Raw genomic sequence first — 19,858 nt, 5'->3', positions numbered from 1 at the left:
TTTTTTCACAATCTTGTAGTTTGCAGTAGCTGAGCAGGAAGGCACTTCCTATGCTGTTAGTCACTCCTGCTCTCCGCACTCGCCATCCCTACTCCCATGGCAACCATAGACGCTTCAGCATCTTTTTCCCTGACAGGCACGAGGCAGGGGCAGGCTTCAGCTCCTTCACCCTGCCTGCTGCACTTCAGGGTGCAGCCCTGGACCCAGAAAGGAGCTTCACGTGAAGGAGGGAATGCGTGCTACTTTCTGGGTCCAGTGGTGGAGTCTGGTGGGATCTCTGCGCTAATGTAGCATTTTGTGTCTTAGATGTCCCTGATAGGATCAGCACCGTGCGGTGCCAAGTGGCTGCCGTGAGGTAGGAGCTACGGCACAATTCTCACCGGGAGGTAGGAGCTAATTAACAAGAAGCACTGTCAAATGGTTACCGGTGGCACCAGTAGTTTCATGAGCTTACCTCTCAGGCTCCTTGGTATTGGTGTAGCTTTAGTCTCTGGCAGGAATTTTAACTAATAAATCCATTATAATAAGGTCTGCTTTTGGAATCCCCCCATTTTCATCTGTGGACTGTGATTTGCAGTTGCTACCACCTTTCAGGGAAATAGTCGTTTTGAATAACTCCTGAGCCGAAAGCAGGAATAGTAGCCTTACCTAGCTTCCATAACATGGCTTAAAAATAAGGAATTTACTCCTTGTTCTATCTGTTTGGGCCATGATGTCATCTTCTCACCTACGTCGTCTTTTGCTTGCTGCTCCAGAACAGAGAGTTTGTGCTTCCATTCACCCTACTGTTTTGGTTTTAATCAGGTGCTGTAGCGCACGTCTGATTCAGGCAGTCCTTGCTGTTGCAGCAGTCACACTGATCAAGTTTAATTATGCTCAGGCATCTAGCTGTGTGGAAAAAAATTCTTGAAGACAGCCTTCTAATGAGTTGACAGAATGATGAAAGGAAGCTGCAAACAGGCAACTGGGGCAGTATAGGGAAGGCAAATATTTACCTTAATTATTATGAATGACGGGGAGGAAGGACAAAATGAGACAAATTACAGTCTGTAAAATTTGAAAGTGTAAGCAATTATTTTGGTCTTTATTAGAATACTTCTTGTCCCTATTAAGGATCTTTACAGGTTCACATAAAGGAGCCTTTAAAACACCAGGAAATACCTATATTTTTGTGTCTTAATATATAAAAATGCATCTTTCCCCCATCCATTCTGGGTGCAGGAACTATCAAATGACTTTACATATATATTTACAATGACCAGAGCCACTCAGAATTGCACTGTAAGATACAGTCTTTGAGGAAGAACTGAAAGACTTATTTTCATTGATGGATGAATTACTCAAATTACTGGGAAAAATGGCTAGAGGCTTTTTATAGCATTGAAGAAGTGTCATTAATTAAGTAGGCAGTTTATTCAAGCCACAAGGACTGCAGACAATGGTTAAATCGCATATAAGGATTTTAACATTGCATGCTGCATAATTGAGCAGTACTATTAAAATGCAAAAAGAGTACAGGGGAAGGAGACTTCAGTTGTCTTTCAAGATAAATCCGCTTGTTATATAAAGCAAACAGATAAACAAAACCCACTGCAACTTAATTGTTTTTAATATTTTGGACTATTTTTAGAAGCATTTCAAACCTTTATGTCAGACTTGCTATTAACATCAATGATTTCTGCTTGCTTGTGCTAAGGTTCTATGAATGTTTACTATCCTATTGCATCCTTTTATAGACAAAATATGTGGGGTTTTATATATACTTAGAATGTTTAAATATTTTTGCAGAGACTTTAGTGTTCTTATTTTATGTATTTATATATGCTGGAAGCCGGTAACACTTTGTTTTTGTTCTTTGCCTGGTGACTTGATTTTTATGTGCCACATAATAGTGACAGACAGATTTTGGCTGAAAAAGTAATGTGAATTATAAGTGCTAGTTAGCCTTTCTTTCTCCTATCTCTTTTTATTATGTTGTTTTGAAGCTGCATTATGCAGCTATTTCTGAAATAATAGATTTCTCTTTTTTTCCTGATGTCTATACATAGTTTTATTAGCATTGTCTTTCCTTTGCTTTTTTGTTTCAAGTAGGTTTTCATGCATCGTTTTTCTGAGAATACAGCTTCCAAAAAGAAGGAAGGAGAAGAGTTAAATAGCTTGGTGCATTGTGCCTTTTTTTAGTTGTGCTCTCCATTTCTCACTAGCAATAAGCAGCTACGCTGCAGATTTCAGTACTCAGATGAGGATGTTATAGGCTTTGCCTTGAGTTTTGGGGAGGGTAGAGAACAAGGCTGTTCTCCTTGGAGCCTCTAGGATTCATCTGCTGCTTCAGGAGCCGTGGCATCTCTCTGTGGGTTTATTCCAGACAAGGTTTTTCCTGCCAGAAACCCAAGTTGATACTGCACAGTTACTGAGCGGGTAATTGAAGGAGCGGAGCAACAAGGTGATGCTTCAGTGTGCTTTCTTCTTCCCACTCACTTCATCTGTGCCTTGCCTAATCTTTCCCTTGATGCTCTTCATCCAGCCTGTAGTGGCAAGACACTGAGAGAGCTGATGAGATGGTGCTATTTGTTCTAGTCATGAGGGCTGTAAGATGGGGGATGTTTATGTGGTGACAGCATCATGGCTCATTTTTTCTCAGTAGCTCCTGCGATGTTTCATGTCAACACTGTTTCAGCTGAGTCTTGCAAAGGAATTTTTCCCTTATGACTCTGTCTGAAAGGAAGAATACAACTGTTTTAATGTTTCGCTCATCTTTGTAGACAGGGTATGTGATGTTTTTTTACTGCAAAAAGCGAATGGCTGAATGGATTTCTGCATCCCCTTGGATGCACCGTGTCCTAGGATGTATGGATCACCCTCAACAGTGTATCTTGTAACTCTTTACCGTGATCTAACGTGACACTCGCATAGGTCACAATATTCTTATTTTAGTTGACTGGAATCTGGGGTTTGTTAAGCTCTGCGCGCTCTACCACATCTTCCCCTCCCTCGGGAGAGGAAGGATGTCAATGGCAGTGACAGACCAGAGATGGAGGGATTGCTGAAGACTTGTTGTGCTATTCAGTTAATGTGTCCACTTAGCATTTTTATACCCAGTACTGTTTTACATTTTTGGAGCATCAGTGATTGAGTCAGCAAAGTAAAGAGGAGCGCAAATAGAAACACGACCGGTCTCTGTGTGGGAATTGGGAGGAAGAAAGAAGTTGTTTGCCTCTCCTCTCACCTTGCTGGCACTTGTACAGAAAGATTTGCTCATATAGCCTGAAGTCTTTAGTTCTTTGGGACAGGGAGTACTTATTTGAAACTGTGTTTCTGAAAAGCACTGTGTTATGCTGTGGGGCAAATAGTAAGAATGAGGATTTGCAGTGCACCCGTGCAAAGTAGCAGCACATACTTATGCTGCTTTTTAGGCAGTGCAGTGAAAAAATGGCATGGCACATGCTGCATGAAGCTGAACTCTTTCTAAGAAGAAGCTGTATGTAGGGTAGGAAAATTACTTTAATTTGTTTGTTCAGATTTTGAGTTTATCAGGAGAGGGCATGTGAGTGGAAGTGTAATTCTTACAGAGGAGAAAACTCTCCAAACTGTGAAGGTTTTACAGCATTTTTCAGAAACAGCCAGTGTTATTCCATTGGCAGAGCCACTTGGCTGAGAACTCTTCGGCCCCAGGATCCCTTTGGTTCATCCAGAGCTTTGTGGTCTTTCAGTTCAAAAGAAATGTAGCTGCCAAAGTGGTTAATTTAAACTTTAGTATCGCTGGCACTTGATCTGTCAATTTTTTGGAAGTTAGCAAGAGGACCAGGAGCCAAATGGGGTCTTGAACTTGGGTCAGATGTGTTCAATCCTGTGAATAGTCTGAAACTTTGGTGCAGGGAAGGCGTATTAGACTGACTGAATCTCGAGGAGGAGATTTGTGGATTTCTGCACTAGGTCTTGTCTGGGAAAGCAAGGCCAAGTTTCGTAGTAAATTGGAGACCGAAGGTGATATTTTTGCAAAGTGACATCACATGGTCTTTCCATAGATTTGACAAAAAGAGATAGTATGCCAGTGGAAAGTGGGAGCAGTATCTCTTTATTCTCCAAAACCCTTCCCATCCATGTTTCGTCCTGTGTGGATTCCACTTGAGCTCTCTGCTCTTTGTCGAGGAGCCAGTTTTCTGTCGGTGTTCGTCGTTGAGGGATTGTTGGTGACTGCATCAGCTGAAAAGGGATTAATCCTTTCCTGCTTTCCATGCTTTTAGGAGGATAGTCATTCTTCTTCAGTGCCTCATTTTGGTAACAGTTTATTACTCAGCCTGTCTCCATGTTGACTCAGTTATACTTGACCTCACCCATTCTGCGTATTTCCTGACCATGCTGAGTTACCCCTCTCTGCCAGCACCCAAGACCTAGAAGGAGAATGCAGAAGTTGAGGGGCTGGCTTCCATTCGCATATAGCTGAACCCAGGGGCTTCTTGATTTCGTATTATGAAATTCAAATTAGCAAAAACATTGTTTCTGAAGTGCTTTGTATTGCATTTTCACTGGTCGAGAGTGCAATCCTTGTTGCTAAGTAATACCATTTTCAATTAGGAAAAAAACCAAACCACAAAATCCCAGCAGAAACTCCCAGACTTCTAAAACTCGGAAGAAAATTTTAGCTTCAGCAGTCAACATATCTTTCAGGAAATAACTAAAACCTGGATTGGGAACAGTGCAGGAAACTGCCAAGTGTATCAGTTGACTACTTTGCTTAATTGAGTGGTTGTTGGTAAAGCTAATTGTGTTTTCCCACCTACCAGTAACAAATCACTGGTTTTGTTGCTATATATGATTGAATATATATGAAGAGTATGTGTTTTCATACACATGCACTTCCCTGGAAGAGTTTAGAGAGAACACAGAAAACAGCACTGCTTGAAGAGTGTTCCAGAGTACTTCTGCTGTGGAAGCTCAGTGGTCCAGGCTCAGAGTCCTGTCCGTGTTAAAAACTACAGAAGATACTCTGTAGAAGGTGTTCCATCTGCTGGCTTTTTCTTTGTTTTGCATACTACTTCAAATGGGATTTGAAACCTAACATAAGTTCAAAAATACCCACAATTCTTTGTATGTCTAAAGTAAACTGAGGCATTCAGTAAACATTATATAGAAGGACAACACTTTTGACTTAAAAATCTAATTGTTATAGGATGCTTTCTTGACAAACATCTCAAGAGTTGAGAAAGAATATGGAAATGTGTGTACCTGGAAATACACAAGTCAGAACTAGTCCAGGTGTAATTACAGGGGCATATAATAATGAGTCTTTCTGTGATTTGCCAGAATGCTTTCAAATAACATTATCTTCACCTGGGCAATTCCTTGCATCCCCACATGTCCAGAGTAGTTGTATAGCTTGAGATCCTGGTTTTGAGACGACTTACATTTTTGACTCCTGAATCGGCGTGCAAGGCTGTATCTCATTTACAGTCATTCAGCTTTGTTATAGTATTTTAGAGAGAAATAACGCCAGTGTGGTTTGAATCCCCAGGTTTTAGTATTTCAATATTTATTAAATGGATTTGTCACCAAGATCTCCAGTGTATTTACTTTGTCTTCTCATTTGAGGGCTTTGTAATAGTTATCTAGGCCCTGTGGACCATGTAAGAGAGAGAAAGAACAAGCCTGAAAGTAGGTAACTAAACCAGTGCTGCTTTTGAAAGCGTTAATGGTCTTGAATGAGAATTTCACTGCTGTGTATATATGCAGTTAGCTGGATGTTTTTGTGGTGTATCATCCACGTGTGGGGCTGGTAACTCCTCATGTCCAATGGAAAGAAAAACTCTTCTCAGTTTTTTCAGACATAAAGGCAGTCAAAGAAAGCCTAGTGCTTTCCCCCCGAGCTTGTGTGTGAATTGTGGTGACGTCTCTTTTTGTGTCAGTTCAAGAAATCATTTTACAGCATCTTTCTCACTCTCCTTGGTTCTCTGTCGTTCTCTCTGCATTTTGAGGTAAAAAGAAGGAAACCCAGAAATATCACACTGAGAAAAAACAAACTTTCACTTTTTAATGTACCCTAAGAGGTGGCTGCTGCACTGTCTACTGCTTTGTGATAGAAAAACAGTAAACAAGAAGAGCACAAGGATTGCAAAATGCTAACAGCACAACAAAAGGGACTGCAAAATGTTGTAACTCAGCCTTTGCAAGACTGGCATTTTTTTGTTAAGCTAATGAATGAAAATATTTAAAGGCAGTAATTTTCCAAGTATATCCTATGTTACTAAGCCTACCTGCATAAATGGAAGGTTGATCCATCGTTTTGTTTATTGATCAGTTTATAGTTCAGTTAATTTTGGATCAGCAAAATAGATTTATCTCTATTAGTATGATGGCGTTATCGTGACAACTGTGAAGGCTGTTCCTGTCATGAATACTAATGTTTGTCCAGATGGCTAAATCAGGGCAAACAGAACTAATTCGACTTCCTTGAACTGCTTAGCATCTTCTGACAATGCAAACGCGGTTGGCCTTATTAGCTTTTTTGCTGAATGTAATTTCTGAGGTACAGTGCTGACTTTTTCCTTTGAGGGGAGATATGGGAGGAGGCTGAAGGAAAACGCATAAAGACGGGTCTGAACTTTGAAAAGGGGAATGTCAGTGAAACAACATTGGATGAGGTGGCTGCAAACGCAGATGCACCCAGGGTAAACTGTTAGTGGCATCATTGGCACAGCAAGGAAAGCGTGCCAAACAGGAAAGGAACCAGACAGACAAATAGTAAAACAAAATGCTGAAAGAGCAAGGTTTGCAAAGTGGCTCGGTAGAAGAGGAATCCTCCCAACTTTGGAAACGCAGCCCTGGAGAACGTTAAAAACCAGAAGCATAAGTTTTTGTGAGATCATTCATGGTTTACTTGGTCACAAGGTGCTGGTGAGATTTCTGCCCTGGGCTACTACTTCATTGTCGAGAAACTCCTCACTGAGTCTGAGGAAATTGAGGGTGTTGTGGAACAGGTTGGTTTGAAATGCAGCAAGTCCCTCTGTCTGACTGGTACATCCAAAGACTGTGAAGGATCTTGAATATGAAGTAACTTAGCTGATAGCAGAAATAATTGCCTCTCTGTTCTAAGTCTTGAAGGGCAGCACTATTTTCTTGCAATACATTTAGAAAAGGTTTTAGGAACACCCAAGAAATGTGTAAATAAGGTTTACATCCGCACCTTGCAACCAGTTAAAGCAAAAATTGAACATGGAATCACAAAACACCTGTAAACTGGTCTGAGAGGATGTTTCTTCCAGATGGAGATCTTGACTCACTAGTCTCTCAGAAGTCTTTGCATGTGCCATTAAAAGTCATGGCTAGAAAAAAATAGCTGAAATGATGCATTTAGTTCTGAAAAACTCGACAAGTTCCAATGCAAACAGGGTCCCCTTAGGGTTTCCTGGCAGAAATACCTGCATGTGTGCTTTGGTGCTACGTCCTCTGCATGAATGATTTGGCAGATGTAGAAACCCCAGCAAATGATAACAATACATGTTTTACTTACTGTGTTTGGATGGCTTAGCAGTGCAAAGAGAAAAACTGACCAGGAATCACTCTGCAAAGGGGATGACTAAGTAGTCAATTGCATTATAAAAATGGAAGCAGTGGGTTTGCCTTTATGTCACACTATATATATATATATTTTATTTTAAAATACTTACTGTTGTTTAAAATATTAACTGTTGTGAGACAGCAACATTTACGGTTTACATACAGTTATTTGCATTACTTAGGGCTGTAGAAAGCTCAAAAATTTCAAGTCCAACAAATCTTGGTTTGCTGGACTTGCCCAGTAAGCAACTCCTAGGGCATGTCTAACCCTTTTCCAATGTGCCTTTTTCTGATGTGATCAGTCACTTATTGGAAAAATAAAAGTGGTCACTTTGTCCTTCTGCCTGCCACCTATCCTATGGGAGCAGGAAGAGATCTAACTCAAGAAATCGCTCAGTGTAGTTACCATAAAGCTGGCAACTTAGCCACAGCTTGGTAAAGATTACACCGCCTGAGATTTCATAACAGATTACATTAATTTTCAGAACATTTCAGTGTATCCAAGAATTTAAATGCAAACTGTTAATGCACCATGCATAGTCCAACAAAGCAAGTTCTGTCTTTCTGTGAAAATTTTGTTTTTTAAGTAATCAAATTATAGTAGGACGGAGTTTACTAGATCCATTTTCAATGCTGTTTTAATTCACTGAGTCTGTGAATTGTTTTGCTTCCCTCAGTTATCAGATGTACATTCTTTGTAAAAAGGCAAAGAGGTTCTTGTAAAAATCCTGGGCCAACATGAGTAAAGCACATGTTCCTTTTCCGACCTCCTTGGATCACAATAATGGAATCTCTCACTTTAAAAGTGCTATGCTGAAGTAATCTCTAGTAGCTTGCAGTATCTACAGCAAGTTCTGCTTCTAATACTTCAACTTGAGCTTCAGTCAAAGGCACGGTTGTTGCCCTGATGCAGAATGACAGCCTGTGTTCCAAAAATGTGTTGATGAGATTTCCTGGGAGTTTTGTTTAACCAGCAATGTTAGAAACCCTCAGTGTTGCTACTAAATGTCATGAAGGGAGCATCTTATTTTGTCGATGTCTTTCTGCAAAAGTATTGACTATTTGGTTTCTACAAAAAAAAAAAAAGACATTGGGAATAATTCTTTCTTTTGCCCCTCATATATACATCAAGTCATTGAATACATTATTTCTGGGATTGGATTATCCTCGGTTATTATAAAAGTCAAAGTGACTGTAGTTCTGGAAAGCTTCTTCAACAATGAGGACAGGCTAGGAGGTAGGAATGGACAGTAGGTAGGTTCCCTGCAGATCTAAGTCAGTGCCGCTTCATTGACTTAATGAAATTGTTATGATTTATAGACTTCCCTCAGCTGCTGCCTATAATCAGATGTGGTGAGATGGTGGGATCTGCCGCTTTCCTACTGGGCTAGTGTATACAAGTTAGCATAAATCTGGGGCATTCTTACTGTTGATTAATTCAGTTTGCATACATTAAACCAAATTAAATACCAACAAAATATATTTTGTGCAAAAATAACATCACTGTTCGTAAGAGAACTATAATTTACTAAGTACTGGGCCTCCTGAGCTGGACCTTCAGTGCGCCAGGTTGTGGTTGCTCCACTGTAGCTCTGTCGATCTTGGTGCTGCCAAACCAGTTGGTGCTAGTACTGTATCTGGTCTAGACGCATTCCAGCATCACAACAGATCTCATGGAAATAGCAACAGTGCAGCACAACAGATCCACATGTAGCAAAGTCACTGAACAGGTTCAAGTTCTTCCTCTTGGACTGAATTTTTTAGCTTCTTGGCTGTTCTAATATTCACCTCTTTGTGAAAAAATAAATTCAGAGCAGAATACCCCATCTTTTGATTACCACGTGTCTTCTGGGAATTGGTGCATTTCAGACTGAAAATTGAAGACTCTCTGAAGTCTTGGGCATTTAAAGGGATTGCAATCTTGAAGGATAATTACATGGATAATAGTGTAAAAACTGATGAAAAACCTTTTTATTTACCAAAACTAGCTTGTAAAACTCATCGCAAGTTACCACAGAGGCTAAGAGGTCAGCACATTTCAGAGAAGGGGTTTTTTCAGGTATTCAAATTTGTTATAATAAGTAGGAATCACCCCAAGCTTGGGTTTCATGGAGAAATCAGACACTTGTGTTTCAGGAGTGAACCCAACTTTCAGCCCCTGGTATGCTTAGAAAACTGTGTGTGCATTATCATAATGCTGTTTATCACAGTTTTCCCGTGAAAGAGTACAGCATCAGGGTACCATTAGAGACTGCTCCACGTTTGTATAACTTCTAATCAGCTACAGCTTCACTGTAGTGTGGGGTTCCTTATGTTCGATATGTTTTGTAAAGAAATACTGTATTTATGTTGTGTAACTGACTTACACTTCGAACATACGAGTGATTTTAGGTATTTTGTTATCAGATTATGAATAATTCTACAAATGCAATCCTACAAGTGGTAATGCATGTAAAAACAGTTTAAATAATGAACAGTATGAAAGGAGAGGAGATGAGACAAGAGAAGAAGAACAGAACAAGGGGCCAAATAACCACTTCAAAATAAGTACTTGGGATTTTTTTTTAATTACTATTATTATCACTTAGGTTTTGTATTCAAGGGTTAACAAGCCACTATAACTTGTTCATTACTTTTTTCCAACGTTCCCTCAGACCTCCTAGGTATGCAAATAACAGAAAAATATGAATGTAGACAGCTAAAATCCAACCTTTTAATTTCTCCACTGGATCCTTCAGGCATACCCTGTGGCTTAACCTTTTTTCTGAAGGTCAAGAGAGTTTTATTCATCTGATATAAGTAGCTTGAGTGTGGCATTTATAACTTGAGTAATGTTATGGACGATAACACCTTTAGACATTTTTACAGCTTCAGCAGGAGTGCAGCCAGCAGGACTATCAGCCTGATAAATGCTTCTATCTTAAAGGTTGTATAGCTACAATAACCCTGAAACTTAAAGCTGCTCCTTGAAACCTATAGCCTGGTTAAAGAAGTGACAAGTGCCCTCTGACATTTCTAGGTTGCTAAAGAGCTCTCTCAGGTTCCAGTGCAAGAATTAAGATGCCCACATGCAGCTGTTCTGATCTGAATTGCAAATTACTGTAGGACTTGGTAATTTTAAATGAATTGAGGGCAGTGCTACTTGAAAGAATTAGCTTTAGGTTGAGATGAGACTGAACTCTGGCTGATGAGTCCCAACATTTTGTTCTTACTCAATTATGAAGTGTTTCTGCAGGGTTTTAGGAGGCAAAACTCTTATACTGCTATTTTCAGAAACAATAGAGCGTTTAATCTCCTCTGTCTGGGTGTTCTGCGGTTACAAAACTCCTAGGAGACTGGTAAAAAGCTAATCTATAGAGTAGGCTGAAAGTGGTGTGAGAAGCTAGCAATGACAATCGGTAGGGTTTGGGCTTTGTAGAAGTTTGTTTTGTAGAGATCTGAAAGAGGGTGGCTATGTTCCAAAAGTAGATAGTGAAAGTGGCTGTGCACTGATTATGCATGTAAAAACAATTGAAATAATGAATAGTGTGTAAGGAGATGGCATGATACAAGCGGAAGAAGAGTAGAATAAAGGACCACAAGAGAAGGGAGTGTGAGATGAACAAAGGTTGAGTTCCTGCAGTTATATCTAAGAATAGCAATCTGAGGCTTGTAGCAAACTTAAACACAAAACTGTTTGTAACATATAATGACTACAGTTAAGGCAGCCAGTACTGTTTTTTTCATTGCTTCTGATAATGTGAAACAACTCCATTGATTTTCTTAATATTTTAATGACTTCACTGAAGTTCCTCTCTTAAACTGCTATTCTAGTTTACAACCTTCGGTGTTTCCTGATTATCACAGTGATCATAGAAAAAATTTTAGTACTTCTTATTTTTGCCTGAGACCTTTGAAGCCACACTTCTTTTCTGAAACTTTCAAAAGTGCAACCATGACAATTGCTTCCTAGGTGAGTACTATTGTGTAAGTCTGATATAATACACAGTTTGAATGCTGCAAGTCTGGCACGACACCTAGGTAGAAGGACAGAAAGGAAGACCTCTGACAGCAGAGGTCAACAAGGGTGGTCTGAGGCTTTGAGCAACAACTGTACAGGGAGATCCTAAGTAGGCTACGATTCTTCAGCTTGGAAAAGAAATGACTAAGGGATTAGATAAGAGAGGTCTATAAAATGGTGACCAATGTTGAGAATGTAGGTAGGGAACAATTGTTCTGTATTCCTTTTACTCTTAAGAGGTAAAGGTTACCAAGTGAAATTATCAATTATCAAAGAGGCAGTATTTTTTGCTGGAAATTGCATGAGTGTGCAGGGGATGTGCCTGTTTAGAGCATCCTGTTCTCTTACCCTTCCCCAAACACTTGACCACTGTTAGAGGTAAGATACAAGGCTAGATGAGTTTTTGATCTGGGAATATAATTATTAGAATCTTAAATTTGCATGCAGTGATAATAGGGAGTAGACTGAAGGGCAGATATAAGATTTATCCTTCCTTTTAGCTTCATTTCTAATGCTGGCTAGTTTTCAAGATGATGGGTGCCTTTAAACTTGCTTTAAAATGTATTTGCCTCATATGGAATTACACGATAGCAGCAGCAGCCTTGGCTAATGCATTTATTGTTTTGTGGGTTTATTAATCCTTATTTCCTGATGTTTTTCTAAAGTTCATCAAATATGCAGGGTCTTAACTTGCTTAAAGCCTCAAGACAGAAAAAGCTTATAAAAAAAGAAACTGTAGGTTCCAGTCAGTCTGAATTCAGTCAGCACACATTGGCTATGGAGTAGTTTAAGGGCAAGAAAAAAACTTGCGTTATCCATTTTGTATTTGAAATGGTGGGTAGAAGCTCTTCTTCATCTCTTCCTGAATGTGTAATATATTCCCTTCCTCTTGGGCTATAATAATCTACTTCCAGTTGATTGATCATACTGGGTTTTGCCTCTGTTTTTGGAAGACATTCTCCCACCTTCTCTCAGCTCATCAACTGAATAACCTATCCTCCTCTATTCAGCGTTCTATTTCTTATAAGCTGATTGAAATCTCTGCTAGGACCTCATTTTTGTAAGCTATGCCTTTTGATACTGTTATGATTGATGCCTACCTTGGTTTCTGCCACCGAATTTAGAAGTTTTTGTATAATCCACGAATACTGCAGAAGCTGTGGTAGCCCTTCTGCCAGTTCACTTTGGTGGTAGTAACAGCCAACTTCAAATAAAGTGTAATGGCTCATATTAAAGTGAACAAAATGCACCACACCATGAAACATTACTTGCTCACAGATTTTAGGAATTTACCTCTAGACCCTGGTGTTTTAACTTCATTCTTTGTATATATCTTTGGTTGTGGTGTCCTGTTGTGGCACCATTTCACATCCCTGACTGCTTTGCTTTCAATTAATTTCCAGTGTAGCTAGTTAATTGCCAGGTGCGTTTGAAGGAGGCTCCAGTGGCTGACATTGGAGGGACTGAGGGCTGTTCGGTTATTTTCAGGTACTTTTTGGCACTGCTGATGGACAGGTTATTGTCATGGACTGCCATGGCCGCATGCTGGCCCACGTACTCCTTCACGAGTCAGATGGCATCCTCAGCATGTCCTGGAACTACCCCAGCTTCCTGGTGGAGGACAGCAGCGAGAGCGACACGGACTCCGATGACTATTCCCCACCACAAGGTAGTGCTGTGTTCTTGTCCTTCTGTTGCAGGTTTGCAAACACTTACGAAGATATCTCAGACACCAGGGAATGGTCACACTGTACTGAAACAATAGGATGGCTGTGTTTTCAAGCTGATAGAGGCCAAAAGATGGTGCATTCCTGTGGAGGTAGCGTGGGGGATGGAGCAGAGGTCTGGTACAGGGGAGTGGGTTTATTCCCAGCTCTGCCACCAGCCTCACTACACAGCTTGCTGCAGGGCATGCCTCATCTGTGCTGCTCTGTCTCTGTTTGCATGAAGGAGATAAAAACACAAAGCTGGTTAGTGAGGGTGAGTGAAAAACACTATACAGGGGCATATCAGGTTTCACTCATAAGCAGATGTAGGTATTGCAATGGTCCATATGTATGGACGTAATCAGAGTGCAGTCACAGAAGCTAATGTGTTATTATATACATTCATGTGGAAAAGATACCAGTACTAGACATAGAGGAAAGTACTACATCTTTAATTTTATCTCTGTTTCATAGGAATTCTGTAATGCTCATCATTATAGTCCCATCCTTGATAGTACTGACATAAAGAGCTTGATAAATTCCGTAGAAGGATTGAAAAGGAAAATATTTCCTGTGATTTCACACGGTAGAAGAACAATGACTGAAGCTGTCTGGAGTTACTAATTTCTATGCTTCAGAGCACATGGGCAGTTTGAGGGTCAGGAAGAAATCCTTCCCTACCCTTAAGTATAAATACAACTCATTGGGTGAAATGCTTTGGTTTTAAACTCTTTGGAAATCATCAATAGCAAAGACCTAGGAGGCCTAGGTATCCATGCAGTCAACCGTATCCTTCTTATTCAAGTAATGCTAATACTTCTTCCTTGTTAATGCTGTTGATTAGTCTATAAGATCTAGGTAAGCTGCTTCTGTATTCCAGTGTATAAAGTCTGAACTAAATTAAGAAGTAAATTAATATAGCAGTGATTGTACAATGAAAAATTTAAAAACATTATAGCTAGAAATAATTCTGAATTTGCATCTCAGATCAACTGAACCAATGAATTGAGAACTCTTGCAGTTTTAACTCTAATTTGGATTCAGTCAAAAAATCTACCTTTTCCAGAATTGTGTGTATATGTCAACATAATAAGCATATATATTTAACAAATAATGATAGAAGAGAATGTGATCATCTGGTAAGATGTTAGCATCTTTTAAAACTCAGTTTTCTTTTGGCTTTCATATCTCACTTTTGGTACTGGGGGAGATTTCTTACCTTAGGAGAAAAGAAACAAACTTCACATTTCCTAGCAAGCTTCTAAAGCAAGATGGAGAACAACATTAAATTGTTTTTTTCGGTTTTTTTTCACGTTTGGTTTTTTTTTTTTAAATACTGAGATTCCAGTCAGAGGATGGTGAAGTTGCAGAGTACACAGATGAGAACTTAAATGATCCGAATGCACTAGCTGTTTATGAGTCAATCAGTGGGTGGGTGGACTCATTACGAGCCTACAAGCCTATTTTAATGATTACCCAAACATGATGTGTTTTCTTTAGAGCAGATGCAGCATAAACCTCTCAAAGGTGACAAACCTTTGACTCACACAGATGTGTAGGAAGGACTGGAAGTTTGATGAGTTTTTCTTATTAAATTATATACACACAGAGATGCTAATTACTAGACATCTTTCTCCAAAATGCTTTCTGATTAGCTTTTTTACAAGTTTGGGAAGCAATACCACTCTTAACTGGCTCTGCCATTTTTGTTGACTGAAAAGATGCGGGCTGGGCCTTGAGAAGCACTTTATCAGGGGCGAGCAGCATCTCCTGTCAGAAATTGTAAACAAAAAGTTAAACAGCGAATGCTACAGATGGTAGTGTTGGTCATGAAGTGTTTGAGCGAGGGAATTTCAGTGAATGCTGAAAAACAAGTCCAGAGGAGCAGAGACTTTGCAGAAATGGTTTTTAAAGCCAAGTGTTCCATTTGGGCTCACCTCTACCTTTGAGTGCTTTGGATCCTGCTATACAGGATGGCAGGTAACTTTTCATGCTGCTGCCTAGCTCTGAACATTTAGAATACAGTAATTTGTGAAAGGTCAGTATGTTCTCTTAGGAGTTCTTACAATGTCTCTGTGACTTCAGGAGGAGTCCTCAGCACTTGCCCAAGCAGAAGGTGTATCTAATAAAAAGCTTTTAATGTGATTATACTGCTTGTAACACTGGTTTTCAACTTGGGTCCCAAGGAAGCCTTCCAAAGCACTGGTTTTCAACCTGGGGACACTTTGGGGAGTTGACAATGGAGGAAGACGGAAAACCACCACTGTATAACATAATAGCATAAGCATAAATCGCTTTGGATATACTGCAGTAAAAAATCACGAAGTAAAAACATTGGGGTTTCACAAAAGCAGGCAAACTAACTAGCTAAAGCTGCTTTGCTTTTGCCTATAGACATTGCAGACATAAGCAGGTGGAGTTTGAGGCTTGGAACCACTCCTGATGGTGGTAGGCTGAAGTACAGTGTATTTCAGCCTGGGTGTAAATACTTCTGGTTGCTTGCCTTTTGCTCACTCCAGAGCCTTGTTTTTGCAGATGGACCAGCTGCGTATCCAGTCCTGGTGCAGAACACCAAGCCGCTACTTACTGTCAGCTTCACGTCGGGAGACATCAGCTTAATGAACAATTATGACGACTTGTCTCCTACTATCATCCGCTCAGGGTTGAAAGGTAGAAAAGGACGCCATTTCACTCCCTTCCTATGCTCTGTTATTCTTGTATGTTTAATGATATGTGTGTGTATAGGTTATGTTTTTGCGGTTGTCTCTCCGGATCCAGAAGCGCGCGAACACCGTTGTTGCCATTTCCAGCAGTGACACCTGCTGGTGGAAGAGCAGCACTTGGCTGATGGAATTTTTGTGTTTGAAAAAATGTTTCCATTTTCGAGATCATGTTTTTATGGCAGTTTTGTAGAGCAAATTGATCTGTTTGCTCTTTTTCAGCTGAATGTGCTAATATGTTTATGCTGCTTAGTGTGAATGCCTCTGCTACATAACACTTCCTTTGCATCTTTAATTCACAAGGTCTGCTCCCATGCTTATGGTAACCAGGTATGAATCGCAATGCTGCTTTGACTCCCACAAATTTTGAAAACTTGCTAGAACTATTAATTATCGAGACAAGTTATTCTGAGAGAAGGAAAATTCCACTGGTTAATTACTATGCATCTTGCTAAGTGATGTGCACGAATGTTTATAGGATCAGTATTCCATGTAAAATCTTCAGTTCACACTGAAATTTTTACTGTTCTTACCTATCAAAAAAGTCCCTTCGTTTGCCAACACTCAGTACAATTTACAGTGCTTTGCCTGGAGAGGAGTTTTAATTCCCTGTGGCACATAAGCACATACTTAAATATAGGTTCCATTGATTCTTTTGCATCTCCACAGATAAATTAGTTTTATATTAGATTTTTAAAAAATAAATTAAGCTGTTGGAGCAGACTCTTAACTGTTCTGTAACAGTGGGACATTTTTGGTGAAAAGTTGCCCTAACACCAGCCCAATAGTATTTGGTTGATCCACTACATGGGGTAGTCTTAGCAGGTTAAAAAATCACCTTTGAGGTTTCTTTTCCACTCCTGTTTCTGTCTGTGCCAACACAAGAAGCGTATGGCTGGCCAAATGAAGCATCCTGGGGCAACTCTGTGGTCCAGCAAACTTCTTCAGCTGAAAGGAGGTCTGAAGTCTGGGAAACTGGAACCAATTTAGAGCAGCTCTAAACACCCCCCTCCACGAAGGGGTGTTCCCAGCATCTCTACAGAGTTACAGTAAATAGGATAGGAATTAGTCTTGTCTTGATTTGTCATCTAGTCTAGCTTTCAGCTGGAAACAGTAGGAGAAACAAACTCCATCTTATTCTCTGTTTGGAGTTGCAGGGCTCTGTCTTTCTGAGGATGTCTGTCCTGTTTCTCTTTCCCCATTGACTTTCACTAATGGAAAAAAGATCCTTTAATTACATTGCCCTCCTCTAGCAAAATATTAATGTACAAGATACAGTAGAAATATTTTTTATGATTGTAAACATCATTGACATCAGTAGAAGAAGAATGTGCAACATCTTGCTGGACTGGGAGTGTGCATGAGACAGAGAGAGAAAGGTGATTGGGATATCACTGTTGTTTTGAAGGTACACGTTGTACTGTGGAAAGGATTTTGCATATAGCTGTCACGCAGATGTAAACATTTTCTGCACCTTCTTATCAATTTTTTTTCAAGTGACTGTAATTTTACTGGTTGTTATCACATGCAAGAATGTGCAAAACCACCCAGTTCAAGATCTCCATCCTCTCCAGCCACTTGGTATTCTGCTGAGAGTGGATGGTCTTCAGTATTGTGTGTGAGTCTTAATTCATGTGTGTCTGTCTGAAATCTGCAAGTATTGCTTTGTGGTCTCTGCAGCAGATGCCTTTGTCTTTAGGGGCTGCTGTAGGCTACTCAATGTGTTTTTAAAGCAGGCAACTATAACACTATTTCAAGCATCACGAGTATATTTTTGCTGTCCTACTGGCTTTGCATGGCTGTCATTTTACTGGGAGTATTCACATGCCTGTAGTGACTGGCAAGTAGTGTGATGACTCTGATCCACTGATTCACTTGCAGACTGTTACCTTAGATGAGGCCTCCATCTGATTTCTAATCTCGGTGCTTGCGCTGAGACCTAGTTATCAGTTAAGCTATTTTATGTCAAGGTTCGATAATCGTTGAAGACCCTGTTGGCAGTGCAAGCATGCTGTAGAGACACACTGTGCCGTGGGGATGCTGTAGCCCACACCCAGACCTTTGCTGCCTTTGCAGCAGCCTAATTCTAGGAGTTTTGAGAGAGAGAGGGAAAGCTGCTGGACACAGTAATCACTCCTCTTCCTCTTGGTATGGGGATCGACTGAAAGTTTTACCTGAAGACATTTATCCAAAGAAGACTGTTTATTCACTTTGGTAATAGTGTAGTTAGACCGGTTACCAAAAGTGGAGTTGATCAGCTTGCATCGTTGATTTCTAATCTGCCTGTCATTATACTCTCTGAGAAAGATGAATAAAACCCCTTGTGGATTACCTACAGGGCTGAGGACTTAGAGGAAAAAAGAGACGTATAATACCTGGCTGTGGAAAAATTATCTTGAGGAACATGTGTCTTGCCTCTGATATGTACAGAAGCATAATTCCCACGAGAAATATCAGAAAGTTGAAATAATACAAACCCATTTTAAATTGCACATAAAAGTCCCTAAAAATGACAAGTTGACAACTTGAAACAATTTTGAGATCCTTCCTGCCAACTCCTATTTCTCTCCTGCTTCTTCATTTGAAGACAGCTTCTCGCCCACAAATGTCTTCAAAAGGTTCTTGGCAGACTGAGCATCCCAGAGCACAAAAGTTTTGTCTTTACCTTCACTTTGTCTCAGCACAAAATAGCTGCCTTTCACCTCCGGTTCAAGAGTAAAAAGGTTTAAAGACTAGCTCAGTATTCCTTGCACATGCAAATCTGCCTCCAGAACACAAGCAGAAACACAAAATACTGGTTTAGTGCTCTTGTTGCAGTGTGACAAAGAGCTGAAGGATATAAGGGTTTGAAATTAGCATCCCCAAATTAAGCTGTGGGCGTTACTCATCGTGAGGTGCCTGAAGGAGAAGTAACTGATATGTGTATTCATATCCACGTATATGAGAGACTAAGCAGTCCCTGTGTGTTTCTGGCAATCTCCTGATAGACAGATGAGTAGATTTTCACAAGTCATGTGTCAAAAGAAAACCTATGACATGGAGGCCATCTGTATTTATGGACAAATATCCCAAAGTCTTTCTAGTTTGGTGTTATACCAAAATATAACTCTAGGTTGAGTGATACCAAAAGTTATATTCACAGCAGTGAGAACATGAGGCATTGCCAAATATGCTGCTTTTTTGCTCTGTAGGCCTTTCCAGACAAATACTCTGCTCTCTACTGCTGCTCTCTTAGTCACTGAGGTTATTTATCTGCGTATTAGCTTAATTCCAGTTATTTACCCCAAAGATGTGCATAGGATCTGCCACATAAGTTTTAATATCTCTAATAAATTCTTGTACTTAGGAGTAACCACCATAGAGAAAAAAGAATGGGTTTTACATATTTTTTGCAATTTACAAAATAAAAACCAAAGACTCATTCTCAGAAGTGCAGATGCAGCATATTTGCTATTATTTCGATGAAAGGATTTAGTTTTCTAAGTTCTTAAGTAACTTTTGAGAGCACGATTTAGCTGTTCGAATCACTTTGCAGCATCTGGAGTCGCTGTTCGTACTGATTCTGATCAGTGATTATTGCAAACTGTCTTTTGCAATTTCAGATGTGGTGGTACAGTGGTGTACACAAGGAGACCTACTTGCAGTAGCAGGCATGGAGAAGCAAAGCCAGCTAGTTGACCTCACCAATGGTTCCCTGTTGAAAAGCGCACTTGTCAAGTTCTACAATGTGCGTGGAGAACATATCTACACTCTGGAGACACCTGTACAGGTAGGAGGTATTTTTAAGTCAGTTCTCAATGCTTTGCTGCCATGCTTTTCCCACATCAGCTCTTTGGTATAGACCTGCAATGTGAAAAGGTTTACAAAATGTCCTGAAC

At 40.0% G+C, this 19,858-nt stretch overlaps 1 protein-coding gene across 1 annotated transcript in view; it reads left to right on the top strand.

Annotated features, from left to right (window-relative positions):
• TULP4 (tubby like protein 4) overlaps window positions 1-19,858 on the top strand; it is a 127,556-nt gene that overhangs the window by 81,271 nt on the left and 26,427 nt on the right. Inside the window, exons 4-6 of the mRNA XM_009882349.1 lie at window positions 13,043-13,223; window positions 15,796-15,930; window positions 19,583-19,749. Of these exons, the coding sequence (XP_009880651.1) occupies window positions 13,043-13,223; window positions 15,796-15,930; window positions 19,583-19,749 (483 nt within the window). The remainder of the gene's footprint in view (window positions 1-13,042; window positions 13,224-15,795; window positions 15,931-19,582; window positions 19,750-19,858) is intronic.

Source organism: Charadrius vociferus, unplaced genomic scaffold, assembly GCF_000708025.1.
Source record: "Charadrius vociferus isolate BGI_N301 unplaced genomic scaffold, ASM70802v2 scaffold13, whole genome shotgun sequence".
NCBI classification, from domain to species: domain Eukaryota; kingdom Metazoa; phylum Chordata; class Aves; order Charadriiformes; family Charadriidae; genus Charadrius; species Charadrius vociferus.
Note: the sequence above shows the minus strand (reverse complement) of the source record. Positions and strands in the feature narration are given on the sequence as shown.